General features: G+C 43.0%; 1 protein-coding gene across 2 annotated transcripts; it reads left to right on the plus strand.

Moving 5' to 3' along the window:
- Window positions 1-44: 44 nt before the first annotated feature.
- On the plus strand, window positions 45-18,267 carry LOC113121964 (mediator of RNA polymerase II transcription subunit 13-like). Of its 2 annotated transcripts, XM_026292863.2 has the most exons (30): window positions 45-919; window positions 1,655-1,889; window positions 2,800-2,968; window positions 5,374-5,519; window positions 5,641-5,838; window positions 6,101-6,295; window positions 6,408-6,564; window positions 6,669-6,776; window positions 6,883-7,614; window positions 7,707-7,923; window positions 8,353-8,383; window positions 8,474-8,595; window positions 8,741-8,831; window positions 8,917-9,113; window positions 9,231-9,430; window positions 9,696-10,585; window positions 10,680-10,847; window positions 10,946-11,169; window positions 11,284-11,479; window positions 11,580-11,943; window positions 12,929-13,145; window positions 14,052-14,243; window positions 14,348-14,571; window positions 14,658-14,800; window positions 15,330-15,488; window positions 15,793-15,975; window positions 16,084-16,229; window positions 16,661-16,825; window positions 17,180-17,280; window positions 17,363-17,495. In XM_026292863.2, exons 1-30 carry the CDS (start codon window positions 854-856, stop codon window positions 17,493-17,495), a joined length of 6,369 nt encoding a protein of 2,122 aa, XP_026148648.1. In that variant the 5' UTR covers window positions 45-853. The 2 variants fall into 2 exon arrangements, with proteins under 2 accessions (XP_026148648.1, XP_026148641.1); XM_026292856.1 differs by having other exon boundaries at window positions 854-919; window positions 8,353-8,595; window positions 17,363-18,267.
- The last annotated feature ends 1,863 nt before the right edge of the window (window positions 18,268-20,130 follow it).

A 20,130-nucleotide genomic window follows, 5' to 3' on the forward strand; every position in this document is an offset into this window, starting at 1 on the left:
GTAAACTGTGAAGTCACGGAGCTACTTGACGCCGGTGACGCCCCCGTCTCCACAGACCGGCCAATGGGAGCCGAGAGGCAGAGTTGTCCTCCTGGCCGCCATTAAAGAATTCAATCCATGAACTGAAATAATGGAAATCTGCGTGACCCATGGATCAGGCTGACAAGACCAGACGATGAGTAGCGTCGTTAACGCGGCGTTTCGTCCGTTTTAAGAGGAGGTTTACTATGACGGAGCTCTGTGGTGGTTTTAGTGAGCGGGAAGGCGGTGTAGCTGGTTGTTTTATTTAGCTAGTAAGCTAGCGTCGGAGCTGTGGTATGTTAGCTTGTGTGCTAACGGGCTAGGAAAGACCAGGGGGAGGGGAGAGTTCCTCTGCTCTGAAATTGTTTCGGATCAGCTAGCTGCTATTAGCATTAGCACACCACAGTCTAAGCTTTCGGGCTGAAGTTTTTTTTTTAGTTTTTGAGCTCCTATTTTTATTGCGCATATAACTTTTCCGGTGTTTTGCTAACCGTCGGTTTCTCCGGGTCCTGTTAACGGTGACTGTTTGGTGTTACGGTGATGTGGCAGCAAGCTTGCGGCTAACAAGATCAGACAATACATTTCAGAGAGGATTGATGAATCCAGTAGCTAGAAGCTCCCAGTCTGGCTGCCTGTCCGACGTTAGCCTAGCATCGGGCTAGCGGCGGCTAGAAGTTGTCTGACGAGCTAGTTGTAGTTAGCGAGTTGGTCGGCGCTGTAACGACACAATTACCGCTGAACATCGCTTCGCCAGCGAGTTAACCAGATCAGCTATTGCCCCCGATGGTGATTGAGACAATGGACTGTAACGTTACGACTCCGCAGTGAAAGGATGAGTTCGTGCTTTGTACCAAACGGGGCCAGTTTGGAGGACTGCCACTCCAACCTCTTCTGCCTGGTAAGACTCTGCTCTCGGCGCCAGCTAGCGTTAGGCACGGAGAGGCCAGAAAGCCATTTTGGCTAATCAGGCAACAAGCTTTGTAACGTCAGTGGCAGACTGGCGTGAAGGCATTGGGCCTTCAGCCTGCAAATCGCGATCCAGCTAACTTTGATGACACGGCCACCACACACTGCAGAGTAACTATATTAAATAAATGGTGGTGTGTTTACACTGCTGTGGTTACAGATAGATTCAGCTAACACTAAGATAAGGTTACATGGTGGTTACAGGTCAGGCCAACAGGCTGATTATTTCTAACATTGTATTTTTTTTCTTTTTAGGTGACAATGCACAATTAAACGATATACACACTAAAGATTGAGTGTCATTCTTGCTGTTGTAAATTAGGACAGTTAATGTGATTTTAAAGTGCTCCATCAGTAGATGTTAGTAAGTGCTGCAGTGTTTTCAGGAATGATCCTTTTGTCACATGTGCAGAGTATTGCTAAACTTTCCAACACATCAGCAGACCTCTGTTTGAAACAGTTTTCATAGAGAGGATTTTCTGTATGGCAGAAAAAGCAGTCTTGTCTCATTATTGTGTGTAGTGCAAGAGAGACACACATCTGAGCTATGCATTGCTGAACAGCAGTTCAGGCTTAATGCAGCATGTTGTCCTGTCATTCATTCTGGATTTCTTCTTTTTGTTTGTGTGTGTTTTTTGTTTGTTTTTTTTTTTGTTTGTTTTTTTAGGCCGATTTGACAGGAATAAAATGGAGGCGTTTTGTGTGGCAAGGACCCACCTCTTCGCCAATCCTTTTCCCTGTGACTGAGGAGGACCCTATCTTGTGTAGTTTCAGCCGATGCTTGGCGGCAGATGTGCTGAGTGTGTGGCGAAGGCACCACACCCCTGGTCGCAGAGAGCTCTGGCTTTTCTGGTGGGGAGATGACCCCAGTTTTGCCGAGCTTATCCATAATGAGCTCTCAAGTAAGTGCATGCTACATCTCTGTTTTCTGCACACTTCAAGGATTTGGGATTCTCATGTCTGTGTGACAAGTACATTTCATTCAGAACGGTAAAGAGTAACAACAGTTATACATCTACCCTAAATTATGTGCATCTTCATACAATCTAAAAAGAGTCAGCTCTTGGAACAATTATTGTAAATGACAAAGTTAGTCCATTTGTGGAAACTTTGTTCGTGTTTAAACATGTTTGGTGCTTGATGATGATGATGCCATCCATTGTAAATAGCAGCAGCTTTCTAATGTGGTTTTAATGCCACAAAGTCAGATGAAAATGAGTTATGCCCAACTGATTTGTAGCCAACAAGCCTTGTAAAATCTGTTGCCTCTTAGCCAGAGTCACAGGCCTGCATTGTAAAATTAAACTGAATTGTTGTGTGTCAGACTCATCTGACGAAGACTCGATTTTTGAAAGAATGGTTTGTTCTAGCGTGTTAATTCATATCTGTTGGAAAAAAAATTTCCCTGAAGGGCTTCCAGGCCGTCTAGGTATTTTGTCTCCTGTTGTAGGTGTACTATGAACACAGCACTGATCGGTTCGTTGCAGAGAGAGCTAAACTGAACAGAGAGGTGGAAGGTTTCATTTTAATTTGGAAACTTGCACAGCTGAAAAAAAAAAAAAAAGACTAGACTTCACTTGTAGAATAAATTCTAAACTTTTCATAATAAAAGTTCATTGTTTTATAAACAAAATAGTTACTTTTGTATCACATCAATCAACAGCTAAGGGGCTGCATTCTTTTATTTTACATCATGTTAAAATGCATGTTGAAATCAGATGTTTTTCATATGCACAAAAGGAACATTTTCTCTGGTCAGTTGTTTACAAACTAAACTAAATGTCTATTTTAATATATCTGCCTTCCTTTCAGGCGAGGAGGATGGTGAGTGGGAGAGTGGCCTGTCCTATGAGTGTCGAACACTCCTGTTCAAAGCCATCCACAACCTCCTGGAGCGCTGCCTCATGAACCGTGGCTTTGTTCGCATTGGCAAGTGGTTTGTTAAGCCGTACCAGAAGGATGAGAAGACCATTAATAAAAGGTGTGTTCTGCTTCCTAATTGCAGATAGCAATATTATAAAACAAACTATAAATACATAGATTAAAGCCAGGACTCAATAGGTGGTCAGGTTACACTTTATAGCTGGGGTGCCTTCTCTTCAGATCAGCAGGATTTACCTGCACCTTTAACATTGCCATGCCATAATAGGACACCTGTTGTTTTGATTGTCTCTTTTTACAGAAATACTCTGGCTCACTTATTGACTTTAATCCTGACTGATTGTACCTTTGTCGGCACTGTTGTCTATAAATCTCAATATTTCCTGCAGATGTTTCACAATAAAATCCTTCAGTAAAAAGGAAGCAGTTACGTTGCTTTAATAGTGTGAAAGTTTTTAGGAGTAAAAAAAAAAGCTCAGCTGTTGAAAAAGAAGAGTATTAGCTAAACAAGTGACAACAGTGTTGTAACTATCAACTTATGTGGCAACAGTGAAGTAAGGTTCATTCCATCTACATCATAAAGATCCAACTTACACTAACCCCACAGCAGTTTTTTACCAACACAAGCCACAAATCGCTGACGATAAATATGTCAGTGGAACGAGAGGTCCTGAATTGTACTTGGTGGAGATTTGCAGCATGTTGGAGTTGGCTGTTACTGTTGTCCTTATAAATAGCTGTGTTTACTGTGAAATGCCACTATTTGTTGGGGTCAGAGTTTGATGCATGCATGCAGAATGTGATGCAGAACCAACAAACTCACTCAACATATTTAGGACAGATGACTTTGTGTGTTATGCATGTGTGTACTGCCCCATTGGGCCGATGTCCTCATCGCTATGAAAGCTGTGCTTTAAAGTTCTCAAAACAATTCCTGGCCTCTGACAGCCATTAAATGTTACAATTCCCATTTGGGATTCAACTGTAGTAAGGGTGCTTGCAGCTGTATTGTTTCGTCTATGTTGTTATGAGCTGATAGCTGTTTCTGAGAATGAGACATCATCTTCTTAAATAAAAATTTGATTGGACAAATAAACTCAACTGTCCTTGAGCAGGGTAACCGTAACATTAGACAAACATTGATTTCAATACTCTCTGTGCTGCTCTGATTTAATTCCTTTTTAGGTTTTATGCATAGTTAGTGAAACTGAGGTCAGTATTACTTGATAAATGAGGAAAGCCACAATTTACTACTACTTTTGTGTTGCTTTAGTCACCCAGATCCTGCAGCTTAAAGACATAGAAAGTTAAATCAGATGTAATAATGTGACGGAGCGTGACAGGATTATTGCAGTTTTCCACTTTCATCAGCATCATGCCATGTTTTTCATCTGGTTTCACAAGTGAAACAACAGTCTTCAAGCTGTTGGCTTAATCAGTTGAGTCTTAGTAACAGAGCAACACTTCCAGGGTTATGTTTAATGTCCACACCTACATTGTCAAATGCAAGGTAAAACTGGTCTTTGATGTTGTGGTAGAAATACAAGCTTGAGGTGAACCTGCAGGTACTGGATTTCTTTACTTCTTGTATATAAGGGCGGTGTCACAGTTTTAGCATTCCTCTTCTGCTTGAAAGATGGGAAATCCTGGAGGTCGCTGACAAGCCAACTGGAGCCTGGGATTTTTGGCTGTGTGGGTCCGGGCTGACTTGTTTGATACACGGCCCTTTGGCTCAGTTTCCTCTGGCAGCCTTGTGAATGGTTCCAGAGAGCTTTAGCAGCTATACAAAAGAGTTGTTGCATAGAACAGGAGGAGGTTTCTTGCTCATTGGTGTGTATGTGTACATGTGTGTGTTAGTGCATGTGTGTGTGCATGTTGAGGCAGCAGCGCAGCACCTCTAACAGAAGAGAATGGCAGTCTCGCTGTCGCCTGCTGTCTCTGGCTAGTAAACAGGGCAGTCTTTGGAAAATGCTGAGTGTGCACTGTGGTTTTACAGCAACCATGTCAACAAGTAAGTTTTTAGTGCATTTAGCAGCCTGGCTTTCTAGAAGTAGTTGGGAAATAGAGATTAATATTGTTTTCATTACAGAGCTATTAAAAAAAAAAAAAAACTCCGAAGTTTATTTTTGGATGTTATTCTTTGCTTATATGTTGCAAGAAGGTTTGAATATGAATTATACGGACCGCCTTATTGAAGGTGTTAGCAGGCCCGTGTGTGGTAACAACAGTTGTCACCTGAAAGCATGACATGCATTAAATTGCCAAGATAAATATGCAAGGAGTTGTTTCTCACATCATCTCCACCCTTTTCAGTCTGTAGTGAGTCATTCATTAATGAGTGATTGGAGAGCTTTGAGTGATGACAGCAAGCTATTAAGTGTTTTTTTTTGTTTTTTTTTTTTTTTGTTTGTTTTTTTTCTTTTCCCCCCTTTTTAACTTGGTGCGGTTCGGTTATATAGGACTAATCCTTACGATGCCTCTTTTTATCCTTGACTCACCATGCAGTGAGCACCTATCCTGCGCTTTCACCTTCTTCGTACACGGGGACAGTAATGTGTGCACAAGTGTGGAGATCGCTCAGCATCAGCCTCTTCAGTGTCTGAGCGAGGAGCACCTCAGCCTCGCCCAGCAGAGCTCTAGCCCCTTGCAAGGTAGGATCACCAGAGTTTTACACAGTAGTGACGCTTTACATCAGTCTTTGCACATTATATGTAATTGCTTTATTAGTGGAGTTGGCCTGCATAAATACTGTGGCTCTTCTCTGCCCTTCAGTCATCCTGAGCCCATATGGCTTGAATGGGACCCTCACCGGCCAGGCTTTTAAAATGTCAGACCACCCTACTCAGAAGCTCATTGAAGAGTGGAGGCAGTTTTATCCCATCAGCCCCAATCCCAAAGAGGTCCAGGAAGACAAGATGGAGGATACGGACTGGGAGGATGACTCCTTGGCAGCTGTTGAGGTCCTTGTTGGTAAGGCTTCGTAGTATTTTTATTTGTGAGTAAGGATGACCCAAACATACTGTTCAGTCATTTTTCAAAAATATATCAATGGCTCTAACAGAGCCCAGAAATGTTTAAAAAAAAAAAAAAAAGAGGCCGGTTGTTTTCCCTTCTAGGAATGAGTATTGTTGGGTCTTACCATTGCAAAAAAGTGAACAAATCTGTACAACTTCTGTTCTTTTTTTATTTTTTTTAATTTTTTTTATAAGAAACAAATGTGTTTTGGTTACAGCTGGAGTGAGGATGGTTTACCCTTCCTGCCTTGTGCTCCTCCCTCTGTCGGACCTTCCTGCTGTGGCCCCTCAGGGCTCAGCCAACACCTCAGGAAGCCTGTGTGGTGCTCAGCAAGGCCAGGCTGCTCACAGAGATCCTGCCATGTCTTCTGTCACTCTGACCCCTCCAACGTCCCCAGAGGAGGCTCAGACCAGTAAGTCTTATAGCTATACACTGACTTCAAGTAGACGCATGGATATGTTTCAGCCCCATTTTTGGTGAAACTCTAAATTTTTTATTTTTTGTTGTCTTCCTATCCCTCATAGATTATCAGCCTGCCCAGAGGTGGCTCAAGTTGTCTTCTGCATCGGATGGCTACAGCTCTGACAACACACTTCATGGTGGTAAAATCCCTCGCAGGCTAGCCAGCCAGATGGTGGAGTCTGTGTGGCAGGAATATAACATAAACCGTACAGGGAACAAGTATGTTTAGTTTCTTCTCTTCCTCAAAATTAGCATTACATTTCAAAGAAATGCTTTTCTGCTGACTGACAAAATGTCTGTCCTTTTTTTTTTTTTTTAAATAGGAGGAAGCTTACTACCTTGACAAATGGGACTTGTGAGGAGGAGTCACATAAAACTGGACTTTGGGATTTTGTGGAGCCAACTCACAGGCTACACTGCAATTGCTCGAGGTACGTTAAGAGGAATGCATTCTGCTGTGATTTTTTCTTTTTCTTTTTTTTTTCCTTCATAATCTAAAGAAAGTATCCTGCAAGCATAATTTCTTTATTCACACAGGCATAAAAATCAGAAACAGCGATCGAGCAGCACCTCAGGGCACCCGCCTTCATCAGGCCAGCCTGCCCAGCCGACCCCCAAGCACAAGCTGGGCGAGAAGCTGGAGAAGGGGGAGAAACAGCAGAAGAGACCGCAAACACCCTTTCACCACCGCAACTCTGTGAGCGAGGAGTCATCCCTGGAGCCTCAGACCCAGAGGCTTTGTTTACGATCACAGGAGGAGGGCTCGTATCCCAGTCTGCACCACGTGGACACGGTGCCCTCAAAAGCCCCCACTCTGCACACACACGGGCCACCTGCAGACCTTGTCGGATCCCCACCTCCTCCTCCTCTCAGTCCGCATCCCTGCGATCACGTAGATGGTGATATGACCCCCAGTGGCATGAAGACCTCATCCACGCCTGTTCACCAAGGGTTTTACCCACCATCAGTGGAGCCCTGCCTGCTGCCACAGAAGGGCTCCTCTGAAGAGCCTCAGCTGGAGAACATGCGTATGCCTCTGCCCTTCCCCCCACCCTACAGTGAAACCTTGGAACCCACTGTCTTTGTAGGTTCAGCCATCAACCCCAATGAGGACTCCACCCACAACCCCTGGAAATATTTCAACCTGCCCAGGAAGAAGGCGACCAACTTCCCAACACCCCAACTACCTGTGGATAAAATGCGAGAGGACTCTGGAGGAGGAGGAGTAACAGAAAGAGCAGGAGCAGAAAGTGTAGCTTCTGTAACTGAGTAAGTATGGACTTACTGTAAATGTAGCTATTTATTTACACAGTATCCCTGGCTTCTGTCTGACCATTTCTGCACAATTTCTTTCCATTTAGGATCATGTCAGGCTCTACGCAACGCCTGAAGGTGTCCCAGGAGCTGATCAAGACGTATGCCCAGCGGAGAAACAGCCATCTTGCCTCCACCTCAGTGGACGAAGAACACAGCAACGAGCCAGACCCTTATGCCTTTATAGAGGGAGATGAGGAGTTCAGCTTCACTGAAAAGAAGGACAAGCCTGGAGCTGAGAGAGAGGGTAACAAGAAACATAAGGTAGGCTCCTGACTGAAGTTGGATACCAAGGTAGATATCCCACTAAGTAAACTCTGGAATTTCCAGTATGAAAGGACTTATAGATTACAAGTTCTAATTTTCGAATCATAGATGAACCATTTGCCAGTGGTTTTACAGATTATTTTTTATCAGACACACTGTGTGACAGTAATTTGAGGACAGGGTATTGATCCTCAGAATATCTGTCTGAATCACAGTCAACTCTTACTGTTTTGGCTGCTAATACTGAAACAATACAGAGGTTACCTCCCACATGTTTGGAGTCAGTGCAGTAACCAGAGCCTGGTATGCAAGTATAAATGATGGTAGTTTCCTTGATACTTGATACTGAAATGAAGTAATTAAATTCTTTCATCATTTAAAATAGTGCTCATGGTCAGTCTTTTTTTATGTGTGTGTATTTTTCAGGTGGACGAAGGAACAGGAACATCAGGAGATGGTGAGAATCTCTTCCCTCTGTCCGTTTTGTACATAGGTAAATCAAACGCCTGGAGTTGGGTGTCTTACACTGTTTTGTTTTGTTGTGCAGATGGTCAGGGTCCATCGGGCAGCAAACCTTCGACCTCGACCAGCCTCATCCATGAGAACGATTTGGCTGTTTCCTACAGTGACCTGGATAAAATTTTCAATTCTGATGAAGATGAGCTAGCGGTATGTGCGTCAGTATGTTGACCTGACAGTTGTCCTCTTGATGTGGTCCTGTGTAAGGCTGGGCCTTACAATTAAACACGATTTTATGAAATAGAAGATGTAAAGTTGCATATTGTATATTTGCTTTTTTTACCTGTACATGCAGCCTGGATCCAAAAGAGCTGGAGTTAGTACTGAGGACAAGTATGGCTGTAAAGAGATTAAACCAGCCACATTGGACCCCCTATCTTGCATAAGTAAGAATACTGGGCCTCAGTTAATCCTCCGACATTACAACTTTAATACACATGTTTCAAGAGAAGAAATTTCCCCTTTCTCTAGGTTCAGCAGACCTGCACCAGATGTTTCCCACTCCACCCTCCCTGGAGCAGCAGGGTTACTCCCCCATGAACTCTGGGAGCAAGGACAGCCTGGAAGCAGCGGCAGGTGTCACCCTGCTGGATGGCAGTCAGCTTAACAGCCACTTCAAGATGGAAGTGGAGGAGGGATTCTGCAGCCCGAAGCCATCTGAAGTAAAGGTATAACAAATAACACACCTGCCAAGTGTGGAGCAAGCAGAAAATGTAGCTACGTCTAATGCTTCTCACTGATTTAATTAGCCTTCATTATGAAGTGACTTGCATCTCTGTTTTCAGGACTTTTCCTTTGTGTACAAGCCGGAGACGTGTCAGCCATTCATCGGCTGTTCCATGTACGCCCCCCTGAAGACACTACCCAGCCAGTGTCTGTTGCCTATCAAACTGCCAGAAGACTGTGTGTACACACCCAGCTGGACCCTGGGAAAAATGGAACTGATGCCAACAGTGACAAACGTCAATCTCCTCACCAAAGACAGGTTAAAAAAAAGTTGCACTAACAAACTTAAATGCATTCATGTCATCCAGGGAAATGCAAGGTCTGTTGTGAACCACCATGTCCCTCACAGTTTATCAAAACACATTGCATTTTAATGAGTTCATGTAATATGCTACTGCATGGATGATAGTTGGTAAAACTTGAGTGGCCCGATAAGGCAAAACTTTTCAATTCCAATTTTAGCAATTAATGAAGTTTAAACAAACTGTAACATGAAATGAAATTGCTTTTTATCTCTCCAACAGTAACGTCCCCAGCGTGGAGCCAGACTACAGCCAGACCTACACGCCTCAGACCCATACACCCTTCATGTCCAGTAGTGCCCCTCCCAGCAACAGCGGCACTGGCATCCTGCCCTCCCCAGCCACGCCACGTTTCTCAGTGCCCACCCCTCGCACACCACGCACTCCAAGGACCCCTCGCGGCCCATCCAGTGTCCAGGGCTCGCTCAAATATGACAACTCTGATCTTTATTCCCCTGCCTCCACTCCCTCTACTTGCCGCCCCCTCAGCTCCGTGGAGCCAGCCACCGTACCCTCCATTCCCGAGGCTCACAGCCTCTATGTCACCCTCATACTCTCTGAGTCAGTCATGAATCTGTTCAAGGACTGCAATTTCGACAGCTGTTGTGTGTGTGTCTGTAACATGAACATCCGAGGGGCGGATGTAGGCGTGTACCTCAAGGACAATGGCGAGGCCCAGTACCCATGCACTTGTGGTTTCAGTGCCGTCATCAATCGTCGGCTTGGCCAGTTAGCTGGACTCTTTCTGGAGGATGAGCTTGACATGGTGGGACGGGGCTCAGACGCTAGCCGGGACACAGAACGGTGTTTCGAAGAGCTCCGAGCTTCCACGACACACAAGGCAGGCAGCCTGAAGGAGAAGCCTCCAGATGAGCTGATCCTTCTGCTGCAGGACCAGTGCACCAACCCTTTTGCCCCGATGGCAGGTGTGGACTACCCCAAACCGAGCTCAGCCCCCTGTTCTTTCTTGAGGGTTGGCGAGAGAGACTGTTACAATGACTGCTACATGGCACTGGAGCATGGCAGGCAGTTCATGGACAATATGTCAGGAGGCAAAGTAGATGAAACACTAGTGAAAAGCACCTGTCTTCATCAGTGGCCAAAATTCAAATGTATGTGTTCTTGTGTTCCCTACTGCTTTTTTCTCATTTTTTCTTAAAAGGTAACATTGTTAAGACTCCTTCCTCTTTGTTTTTCCCCATGTAGCAGCAGATATGAGCAAGCTGTTCTCTCAGGACATCCTGCGGGTGTTGTTGTCTCTCCAGCCTGTGCTGCAGGACACCATTCAGAAGAAGAGGAGTGTTCGCTCGTGGGGCGTTCAGGGACCGCTTACCTGGCAACAGTTCCACAAAATGGCTGGGAGAGGATCATATGGTGCGTGGAAAGTGTTCAAAACTATTTTCTGTTAGAAAATTTTGTATACTGGTTTTATAATGTAGTGTTGATTGGTCATTTTGTTGTTTTCACCACAGGTACAGATGAATCTCCTGAGCCATTGCCCATCCCAACCTTTTTGGTTGGTTATGAGCATGACTTTGTGGTGCTGTCGCCTTTTGGCTTGCCCTATTGGGAAAAGCTTCTCCTGGATCCTTTCGGTTCTCAAAGAGATGTGGGATATGTTATCATCTGCCCAGAAAATGAAGCACTGCTCCATGGGGCCAAGACCTTCTTCAAGGATCTGAGTGTTATTTATGAGGTACGCACCTGGCAGATTATAAAACTGTCTTCTTGTTGTAACATGCCCACCAAAACAGTTTCATGCTCTAAAGAAATGATTCACTGTTTTCTTTTTTTCTGTTCACTCTGACAGGCTTGTCAGCTTGGGCAACACAGACCCATCTGTAAGAGTCACCCAGAGGGCATTTTGAAGGTTCGCACCACAGAAGGCAGGAGCATGACAGAGCAGCCCCTTAGTGATTGGTTCCTTAAGATGGCTGCCAGAGACGGAAACAATGAAGCCTTTAATAAGCTCAAACTCTTTGCTCAAGTGTGCCGATATGACCTAGGTAACATTTTTTTACTCATAATGTTGCACATTCAGGTAGTAAGGTGACATGGGTTTGTACAAATTATTATTATTTTTTTAAACTTTCTGACCTCTTTCAGCTCCATACCTGTCAGAGCAGTCTTTGGATAGCTCTCTGTTGTCCCAGCGCAGCCCTGCCATGGCCTCGTCCTCCTCTCAGACCTCCAGCTCTTCCAGCACTTCCTCAGGACCCCAGAGCACCAACACTACCAGCTCCAGCACCAGCTCTGCCCAGGTCAACAGCACCCCTCCCTCCTCAGGCTCCCAGACTATTGGGGGATTGGCCTCGAGCAAGCCAAGCTCATTCTCGATGTATGGGACAGCGGGCTTGCAGGGCAGCACGTCACAGAATGGACCCCAGTCAAACCCACAAGGTGCAGGGGGGTTGGCAGAAAATGGACCCTCAGCCAACCAGCCTCAAGGGCCCACTGAGACACCAGAGAGGTAGGTCACCACTGTTTTATATAGTATCTGCTTATATGTTGATCTTAAGCTTTTCTGTTGAATGTTTTAGCACTCGCAACATCCATGTCAAGTTCTGTCAATTGTACCAATTTACACAGACATCACTCCCCCCCATAGATGTGCTCGATAACTTAATTTCTCAAACTAACCCCTGAATATTAGTTTTGTAGTAATTGTGCAAATACTAGACTATCCAGAGTGGACATGCACATACTAGCACTGTGGACTGGAGTTGGTACAGTTGCTTTTTTTTTTCTTTTTCCAGCTTTTCCTCAGCAGAGCACATGCAGTGTCCATCAGTAATATTTGTTATGGTAGTTATTGAGCCACTGCAAGCAACTGGCATATTTTCCATTCTGGCTAGGTAGTCGAACATGTGGGGAAGTCATCTGTTTGTTGGGGGGGGTTGTAATTAAGGATTAATTGATAATCCATGAATGAATCTGCTGATGATTTTTTTGGTGAATTGTTAACTACAAAAAGTAGTGAGAAATGTCCATAAAAACTTCTAAGGGCCCAAATTTACACCCTTTATTTTTTGTTTGACCACTCCAAAAAATATTCAATTTAAAATAACACAAGAGAAGGAGAAAGAGAAAAGGCTCAACTTTTGGAAGCTGGAGTAACTTGGCATAACATGGCTTTAGATGAGTCAATTGACACTGAAAATAATTGGCAACTCTATACTGTCAAGCAGCTCTAGAAAGGACCCTGCATTACACTGAACCTGAGATAAAAACCCATTATAACATTTCTTCAAAAACATAGTGTTAAATAGAGATTTGTCAGCACGACCAGTTGCTGCTTCTTTTTGGGTAATGTTCCTGTAGTAGTGGCAGCCAGCACAGTGGTTACAATATTAAAGTCAACCTATAGTCAGTATGTACAGTAAATAGGAAGAACAGACCATAGATTGACCTGCGTACCTGATTGACCTGAGTAATGATGTGGCTTTTCTTAACAGCACAATGGAGCGAGACAAAGTGGGCAAGCCAACTGATGGAGAGTCCCACGCTGTGTCTTACCCACCTGCCATCGTGGTGTACCTTGTCGACCCTTTCAGCTACGAAGACGCAGACAAAGAGGTCCACTCCAGCACCTACACGCTGGGCCTGCTGCGCTGCTACATGGAGATGCTCCAGTTCCTGCCTGCTCACATAAGAAATGCTGTCTCAGTACAGGTACAGTGTGAGAAATCTGATGGTTTCTTGTTTTTTATGCTCGAGTCTGCTTAGAATTTAGAATAGGTTTAGAATTAATGTTCAAAGTTAGGGAACTAAGGTGAGTGACTGGATGTGTATGACAATAGTACCAGATTGACAAATTAAGTTCAGACTCTCCAAAATAAACTGCTGCTGAGCTGTGATTGATGTGATCCTTAGCCTTAGTTAATGACCTGGCTTTGTCAGTTCAGTGACAGTAGAGCAGGCTACCAACAGGCACACAGGGAGGTGAGAAGGAGCAGGGGACTCATTAGCAGACACTGATAGAGGTGGCAACTGCACCACCTGTGATATAGTGACACAGGATTGCATCAACATGCCAGAGGGAACTCATAAACACAAGAGGTGTGAACGTGCTAATGGTTTCATTGTTAGTCTTTATTACAGCAATGACGGAATAGGGTAGCGTTAATATTTATCCTTTCTGTCATTGGCTGAAGATTAATTTATACATAATTTCAGAACATAGTGACACAGGTAAAATATTTAGATTTTACCAAAATTGTCAGAAGAGAGGTTTTGAAACAATTCTGTACATTTTGAGCATCCAATCCGACTGAATATTCTCAGTGAACATGTACAAACAAGTACAGCATTGCTTCAACCTGAAACTGTTTTTACATTTTTGGGAGAAATGGAAAAATTGCAAATTCTGAATTTTCATTTGCTTTTAATAAAACTCTTCCACTACCATTTTAGCTATTATTGCGATGTAATCACTTGACAAGTACAAAACAATGACGTTGATTTGCATTTTATTAATATTTAAGGAATACATGCAAACAACTGAAAATGTGAGACCTACAGGTTGCAAATGCATTATCACAACCCTATCTTAGGTGCCCCTGTTTGTTTTCCTCTCAGATTGTTCCCTGCCAGTATCTGCTGCAGCCGGTGCACAGCGGGGAGCGCCACCTCTACAACCAGCACCTCAAGTCGCTGGCCTTCTCTGTGTTCACTCAGTGTCGCCGGCCTCTGCCCAACTCCACCAACTTCAAGACTCTGACGGGTTTTGGCCCCGGTCTTGCCATTGATATGGCCCTGAAGAACCCAGAGGTAATTGCCATTCTGACTTCATGACTGAAGTGCTGTTGCAGTAGATGTAGCTGGCCAGCACACACTGACACTGTGCTGTTGCGTCCTCTTTTACCTCTGTGCAGAGGCCGGAGTGTCTGCGCCTGTACACACCACCCTTCATTTTGGCTCCAGTGAAAGACAAGCAAACAGAGCTCGGGGAGACGTTTGGTGAAGCATCCCAGAAGTACAATGTCCTGTTTGTCGGCTACTGTCTGTCCCATGACCAGCGCTGGCTGCTGGCCTCCTGCACCGACCAACATGGAGAACTGCTGGAGACCTGCATCATTAGCATTGATGTACCCAACAGGTACGTGCACTAATGTACGAAAATAAAATGCCCCACAGGCTCCCTAGTTATTGATGATATTTAAACTCCATGTGTTGTTTTCGCAGGGCTCGCAGGAAAAAGGGCTCAGCCAGACGACTGGGTTTGCAGAAGCTGTGGGAGTGGTGTCTCGGCCTGGTGCAGGTGACATCGCTGCCATGGAGGGTAGTCATTGGGCGGCTTGGCAGAATGGGCCATGGCGAGCTGAGAGGTACACACACACACACACACACACGTGTTTGTAGAGCATGCAGTTATGTAATGTTTTAAATACATGAACAAACATTAATGTGCCCTTGAAGGATGGAATCTTAAACACATAAAGCATGTGTCTGGCTTAACCCTTCCATGCATAGTAGCCACAACAGTGAACAGCTATTTAAAAGCTGTTTACTTATATGCACATGGGTTCTGATTGTGTAGTTGCGTATCACCTACTACAGTGGATGCTTGTGTGGCTTAAAATGGATGTCCGGCTAACAACTGCTTCCTATTGGTTGGACAGATACTGGGTGTTATACTAGGCTGATTCTGTGCTTGCTTTGTAACGGGTTGGTGGGAGAATAATTCATTTTCAGCAGGTCAATTTCAATCTAAAATGACATCAACGCATATGATGATATCCTGGCGCTTTTTTGCCCACACTGGAATGTGAGGGCCGGTCTGGTTTAAAACTTTAGCTGGCTGATTTGCCGAGACATGTTCACCACTGATCTGCTCTTACCTTGTCCCTGTTCCAGACTGGAGTATTCTGCTGAGCAGGAGGAACTTGCAGTCCCTCAGTAAACGACTGAAGGAGACCTGTAGGATGTGTGGCATCTCTGCTGCCGACACTCCCAGCATCCTTAGCGCCTGCCTGGTTGCCATGGAGCCTCAGGGTTCTTTTGTCATCATGCCAGGTAAAAGTTAATGGGGAAGAGAGATCTGTTTACTTGATGTTTGTTACAGAGTGGATCTGTAAGTCTCAAAAACAATCATTGTTACATCCAGCTGGGTTGTACTGACAGAAATGTGATACATCACTAAACTCACATACCGTCTCGTCCCTGCTGGCTCCCCATCATTTTCATTTGACATCAGTTTTTTGGAGTTTGAATTTAATTCGGCGAACAAAGAGTGAACACCAATCCTAATGTCCAATGGTTTTACTGTGATCACAATGACTGTAAATCTGACAGTCTTTGCTCCACCTTGTCTCTGCAGACTCTGTGTCAACAGGTTCAGTCTTTGGTCGCAGCACCACACTCAACATCCAAACATCGCAGCTGAGCACTCCTCAGGACACATCCTGCACACACATCCTGGTGTTTCCCACCTCAGCCATGGTGCAAGTCAACACCAACACTTCAGAGCCCATCGACATAAACTTCAATCCTATAAATCCTGGTACGAGCTGACAGAGCCTCAAAAGAAATGCAGAATTTCTTGCTTAGCATCAAGAGACACTCAGTCAAACTCTAAGGTCTAAGGTCTCAACTTGTATTTCCTTTACAGATGGATCTGATGGAATGGGCATCTTTGAACTGTTTGACAACGACATGGTGGATCCAGATCTCATCAACATCCTGCCCAACTCCCCCACAACCTCACCTGTTCACTCCCCTGGCTCTCACTACCAACAGGGGGGAGATGGAAGCAAGGTTAGTCACCTTTCATTAAAACAAACACAAAGTTCTAGTATAGAATATGAAGATCATTAACCTGCATGCTACTTGTTTTTACACAGTGACCTGATCACATAATTTCTGACTATGGAACTGTAGTAAATTGTTGTCAATCATCTGCTGATTGAAAGTGACTTCAGTAGAAAACAGATCCTCAGGTGGAGCAGAATGTAACAACACTGCATCCTGTTCTTCTTGTAGATGAAGGCTGAAATTTGAAAGACTTAAAAAGATCTACTAGAGCAAATTCACACTCAAATATGTACCAGTGTGCTCAACTGTTAGTGTGTCGTGTTTGCCATAAACAATATAACATAAACTGCCTGGAAACTGTTCTAAATACAAAACTCATATTACAGCAAATGGGTCTTACTGTATTAATTAATTCCATCGACATCATCTTGCAGGGCCAGAGTGCAGACCGTATGGAGTCTCATGAGGAGGCTCTGAACATTCTGCAGCAGCCAATGGCTTTGGGCTACTTTGTGTCCACAGCAAAGGCTGGACCACTGCCTGACTGGTTCTGGTCAGCCTGCCCTCAAGCCCAGAACCAGTGCCCACTGTTCCTCAAGGTATGTGGAAAAACTGTTGGGAAACAAAATACTTATTACCCGTTAGATTAAATAATTGACTTTTTTTTTTTTTTTTTTTTTAAATCTATAAACTGTAACATTCATTTAATGTTTGAACAGTTTCCTTAATCCAGATGTGACTTCTGACCAACAGTCTGAAACCCACTTTACAAGCAGGAACAAGAGCATCTTTAGTATTTTTGCTTGACAAATCAGGCCAAAAACATATTTCTGCATTGTGCACTAGTGATAGAACAATGACTAATTATTATTTAGGCCTGAAAAACATTTGGTTTTCAGACTGGAGGCAACGTTACAAATGATTTAACTTTAATTCTCCATTTCTTTTCCCAGGCCTCTCTGCACCTGCACGTGTCTTCTGTGCAGTCAGATGAGCTTCTGCACAGCAAACACTCCCACCCCCTGGACTCTAACCACACCTCTGATGTGCTCAGGTAGGCTGCTCAGATCAGTCTGTATGTTAAAATAAGGAGAATGACATGGGTTAAACTTTGCTGTATCTACCTTCCACCACAGATTTGTTCTAGAGCAATATAACGCCCTCTCCTGGCTGACTTGCGACCCTGCAACCCAGGACCGGCGCTCATGTCTGCCTGTTCACTTTGTGGTGCTCACCCAGATGTACAACTTTATCATGAACATGCTCTGAACTCTAACGGGATCAAACTGCTGAGATTTGATTGGACGGATCGGTCAGTCACTTGAAGGACCTCACGCTCCATCAGAGCAAATGTGGAGGAAGCATCCCTCCTCCTCCCCCGGCCCGGTGTATGTCACAACACTGACTGCAAGTTTCCAGTCAATCAATCAGATGCCAAGAATCCATTTTAGCGTTTTGGAAGATCAAGGGACATTTCATAAAGGAGAATAAATTGTCTTTTTAAACAACTGTAGATTGCAATCTATGAAATTTTATCTTAATGAAATGCCTGCATATATTATTTATTGTAAGTTTTTAAATGTGGAATTTTTAATGCTTAATATCTTTTGTATATTACAAATCCTAGAGGGTGTGTACATCTCATTGTAAAGGAATTGGTTTAAAGAGTGTAATTTTCTCAATTGCAACACAGAAAAACCTGTTCAAGTGAATTTGCTGTAGATTGCCTTTAGAAAATTATTTTTTCAAAAGGGTACAAACCTTTTTATTGCCATGCTGTAAAAATGAAGTAAAAGCTGGCCTGGGCATTTGAGTCCCACCCAATGAGTGGATGAGACTTACCTCTCTGTCTGCTTTGGCTCCAGAGTCTCTCGCACAGTAACTCAATGAGCTCTGAAAAGGAATTAAAAGGTACATTGTCAGATTATATATTTTATATAACAGATTTAGGTAATTGTGTGTGTGTATAGGTGTACATATAATTGTGTGCCGCTACTGATGGTGCAGCTTCTGTTTTAGGAATAAAGTGCGTCTACCTTAACGCCTGTGGTCATATTGGCTTTTTTAATTATTTAAAAAATATTTTTTTTAATTTTATTTCTTAGAGCTTTGGGTAGGCAAGTACTTCTCTTAAGAGTATTGCAATAATTCAAACTGGCACTCCCATAAACAATGAAGAGGCAGATTTAAAGAAACACTGGTTACTATTAGGGCAAGAGAGAGGAACATTATACACAGTTCTCATCCTACATTTCCCATAATGCAATTTGGTAACATCTGTTATTAAACCATACTTATCTGGTGCCCACTTCTACACTAATGGGCTGTTTGTTGTGAGCTGCATAATGATAATCTCCTTTTTCATCTTAGTATATTTCATTACATACATTTCAGTTTCATACTAACCTCAAATTTAACAAAATCAGTGATGGAAAGTTGAGTACATTCAATAACATTTCTATTTTCTATGTTTTAGAAGTTAATAGTGTACTTTTTACTCTACTACATTTGACAGCTTAAATTACTAGATACTTTGCACATTCAGAGAAAGTTCTATATCATAGATTTTTATGGAATAAAACTATAGATTGCTGGGAAATTCACAAACTACCCAGCATTATATAAATTAATTAAAATGACCTCTACCCTTAGCACTTACAAATTTAAGATGAACACATGCATGCCTCAGGGATTATAGTAAAGTAATATGATTTACATATTCTGAAATTGGCCCTTTTTTTTTTATAATTTTTTTATAGATTTACCTTTGGTACTTTATCTGTTAATGTTAATACTTCAGTTTTGATTGGTGCTCATTTGTAGCAGAGTATTTGTACACTGTGGTGTTCCTGTTTTACTTCAGTAAAAGATGTGACTACTGCTTCCATCACTGATTAAAATGTCTTTAAATAATTTTTTCACAATTTATTTTACTATTTTGCGCCATTTCTTTCCCAAAATTGCATTGTGCACAATACTGTACACCAGTACACCAGAGAATTTTCACTTTCCATACTGGATATATGAATGAATATATTAATGTTACTGAGTCACTTTTTCAGTTTTAGGAAACTACGTATAACTTGGAGATATAGAACTGAGCTACAGCTGGTGTCTTCCCAATGTAATGAAACAGGCCTTCTGCTAAAGGTTTTGCAGTCATTCAAATTAATTGAAGTTAATTTATGTGCAGATTAATACAAAACTTTCCATTTGACTTAATGATGAAGCCATAGAAAACTGTGTCTGGGCAGTATTTGAAAAGTACTTACAGGAAACTTTCAGGGTTGAGCTGGTTCACCAAAAACTGGTTGGGTAAACACTAAGGGGTCCTCTTAGCATCCATCCCTGCAGGAGAACAACATATTTGTTTTACTAAATCAGTTTTGCGTGGTCATACGACACTTCACTTATTCTTTTTTTTTCCTCACTTGCATAGTTTGACCATTACTGGATTTTTTTTTTTTTTTAGGCCGACATCCAAAAATGAAGCATGTCAGTTTAAGGCACTTAGCCCTTCAATCATCCAACCCCATCATCCAACAATTGTATTGTAATGTACATCACAATTGTATATTAGCAATAAGCCGCTGACAGATAATTGGTGAATTAGGAATTTAAAATAATAGAAAAACATTTTAGAAGCTGTGAATGAATAAAGTTAGTCTAAAGTTGCCCAGACTGTAGCTACTTGCTAAAGATGTTGCTTTAAGTTGTCTAATACCAGCTCAGTAGTTTACTGTGGGTTATGAAGGGCAGTGATTGTGGCTGTTTACAGACGGAGCAGCAGCCCACACTAAAAGGATTTGGATGGTTAGTGAGAATGGCATTAGCTAATCAAGGAGAACATGTTATCACACAGCCTCATCCAATCACCATCTTATGTTCTGCTTAACGGGATCCA

This window comes from Mastacembelus armatus, chromosome 13 (assembly GCF_900324485.2).
Source record: "Mastacembelus armatus chromosome 13, fMasArm1.2, whole genome shotgun sequence".
NCBI classification, from domain to species: Eukaryota; Metazoa; Chordata; class Actinopteri; order Synbranchiformes; family Mastacembelidae; genus Mastacembelus; species Mastacembelus armatus.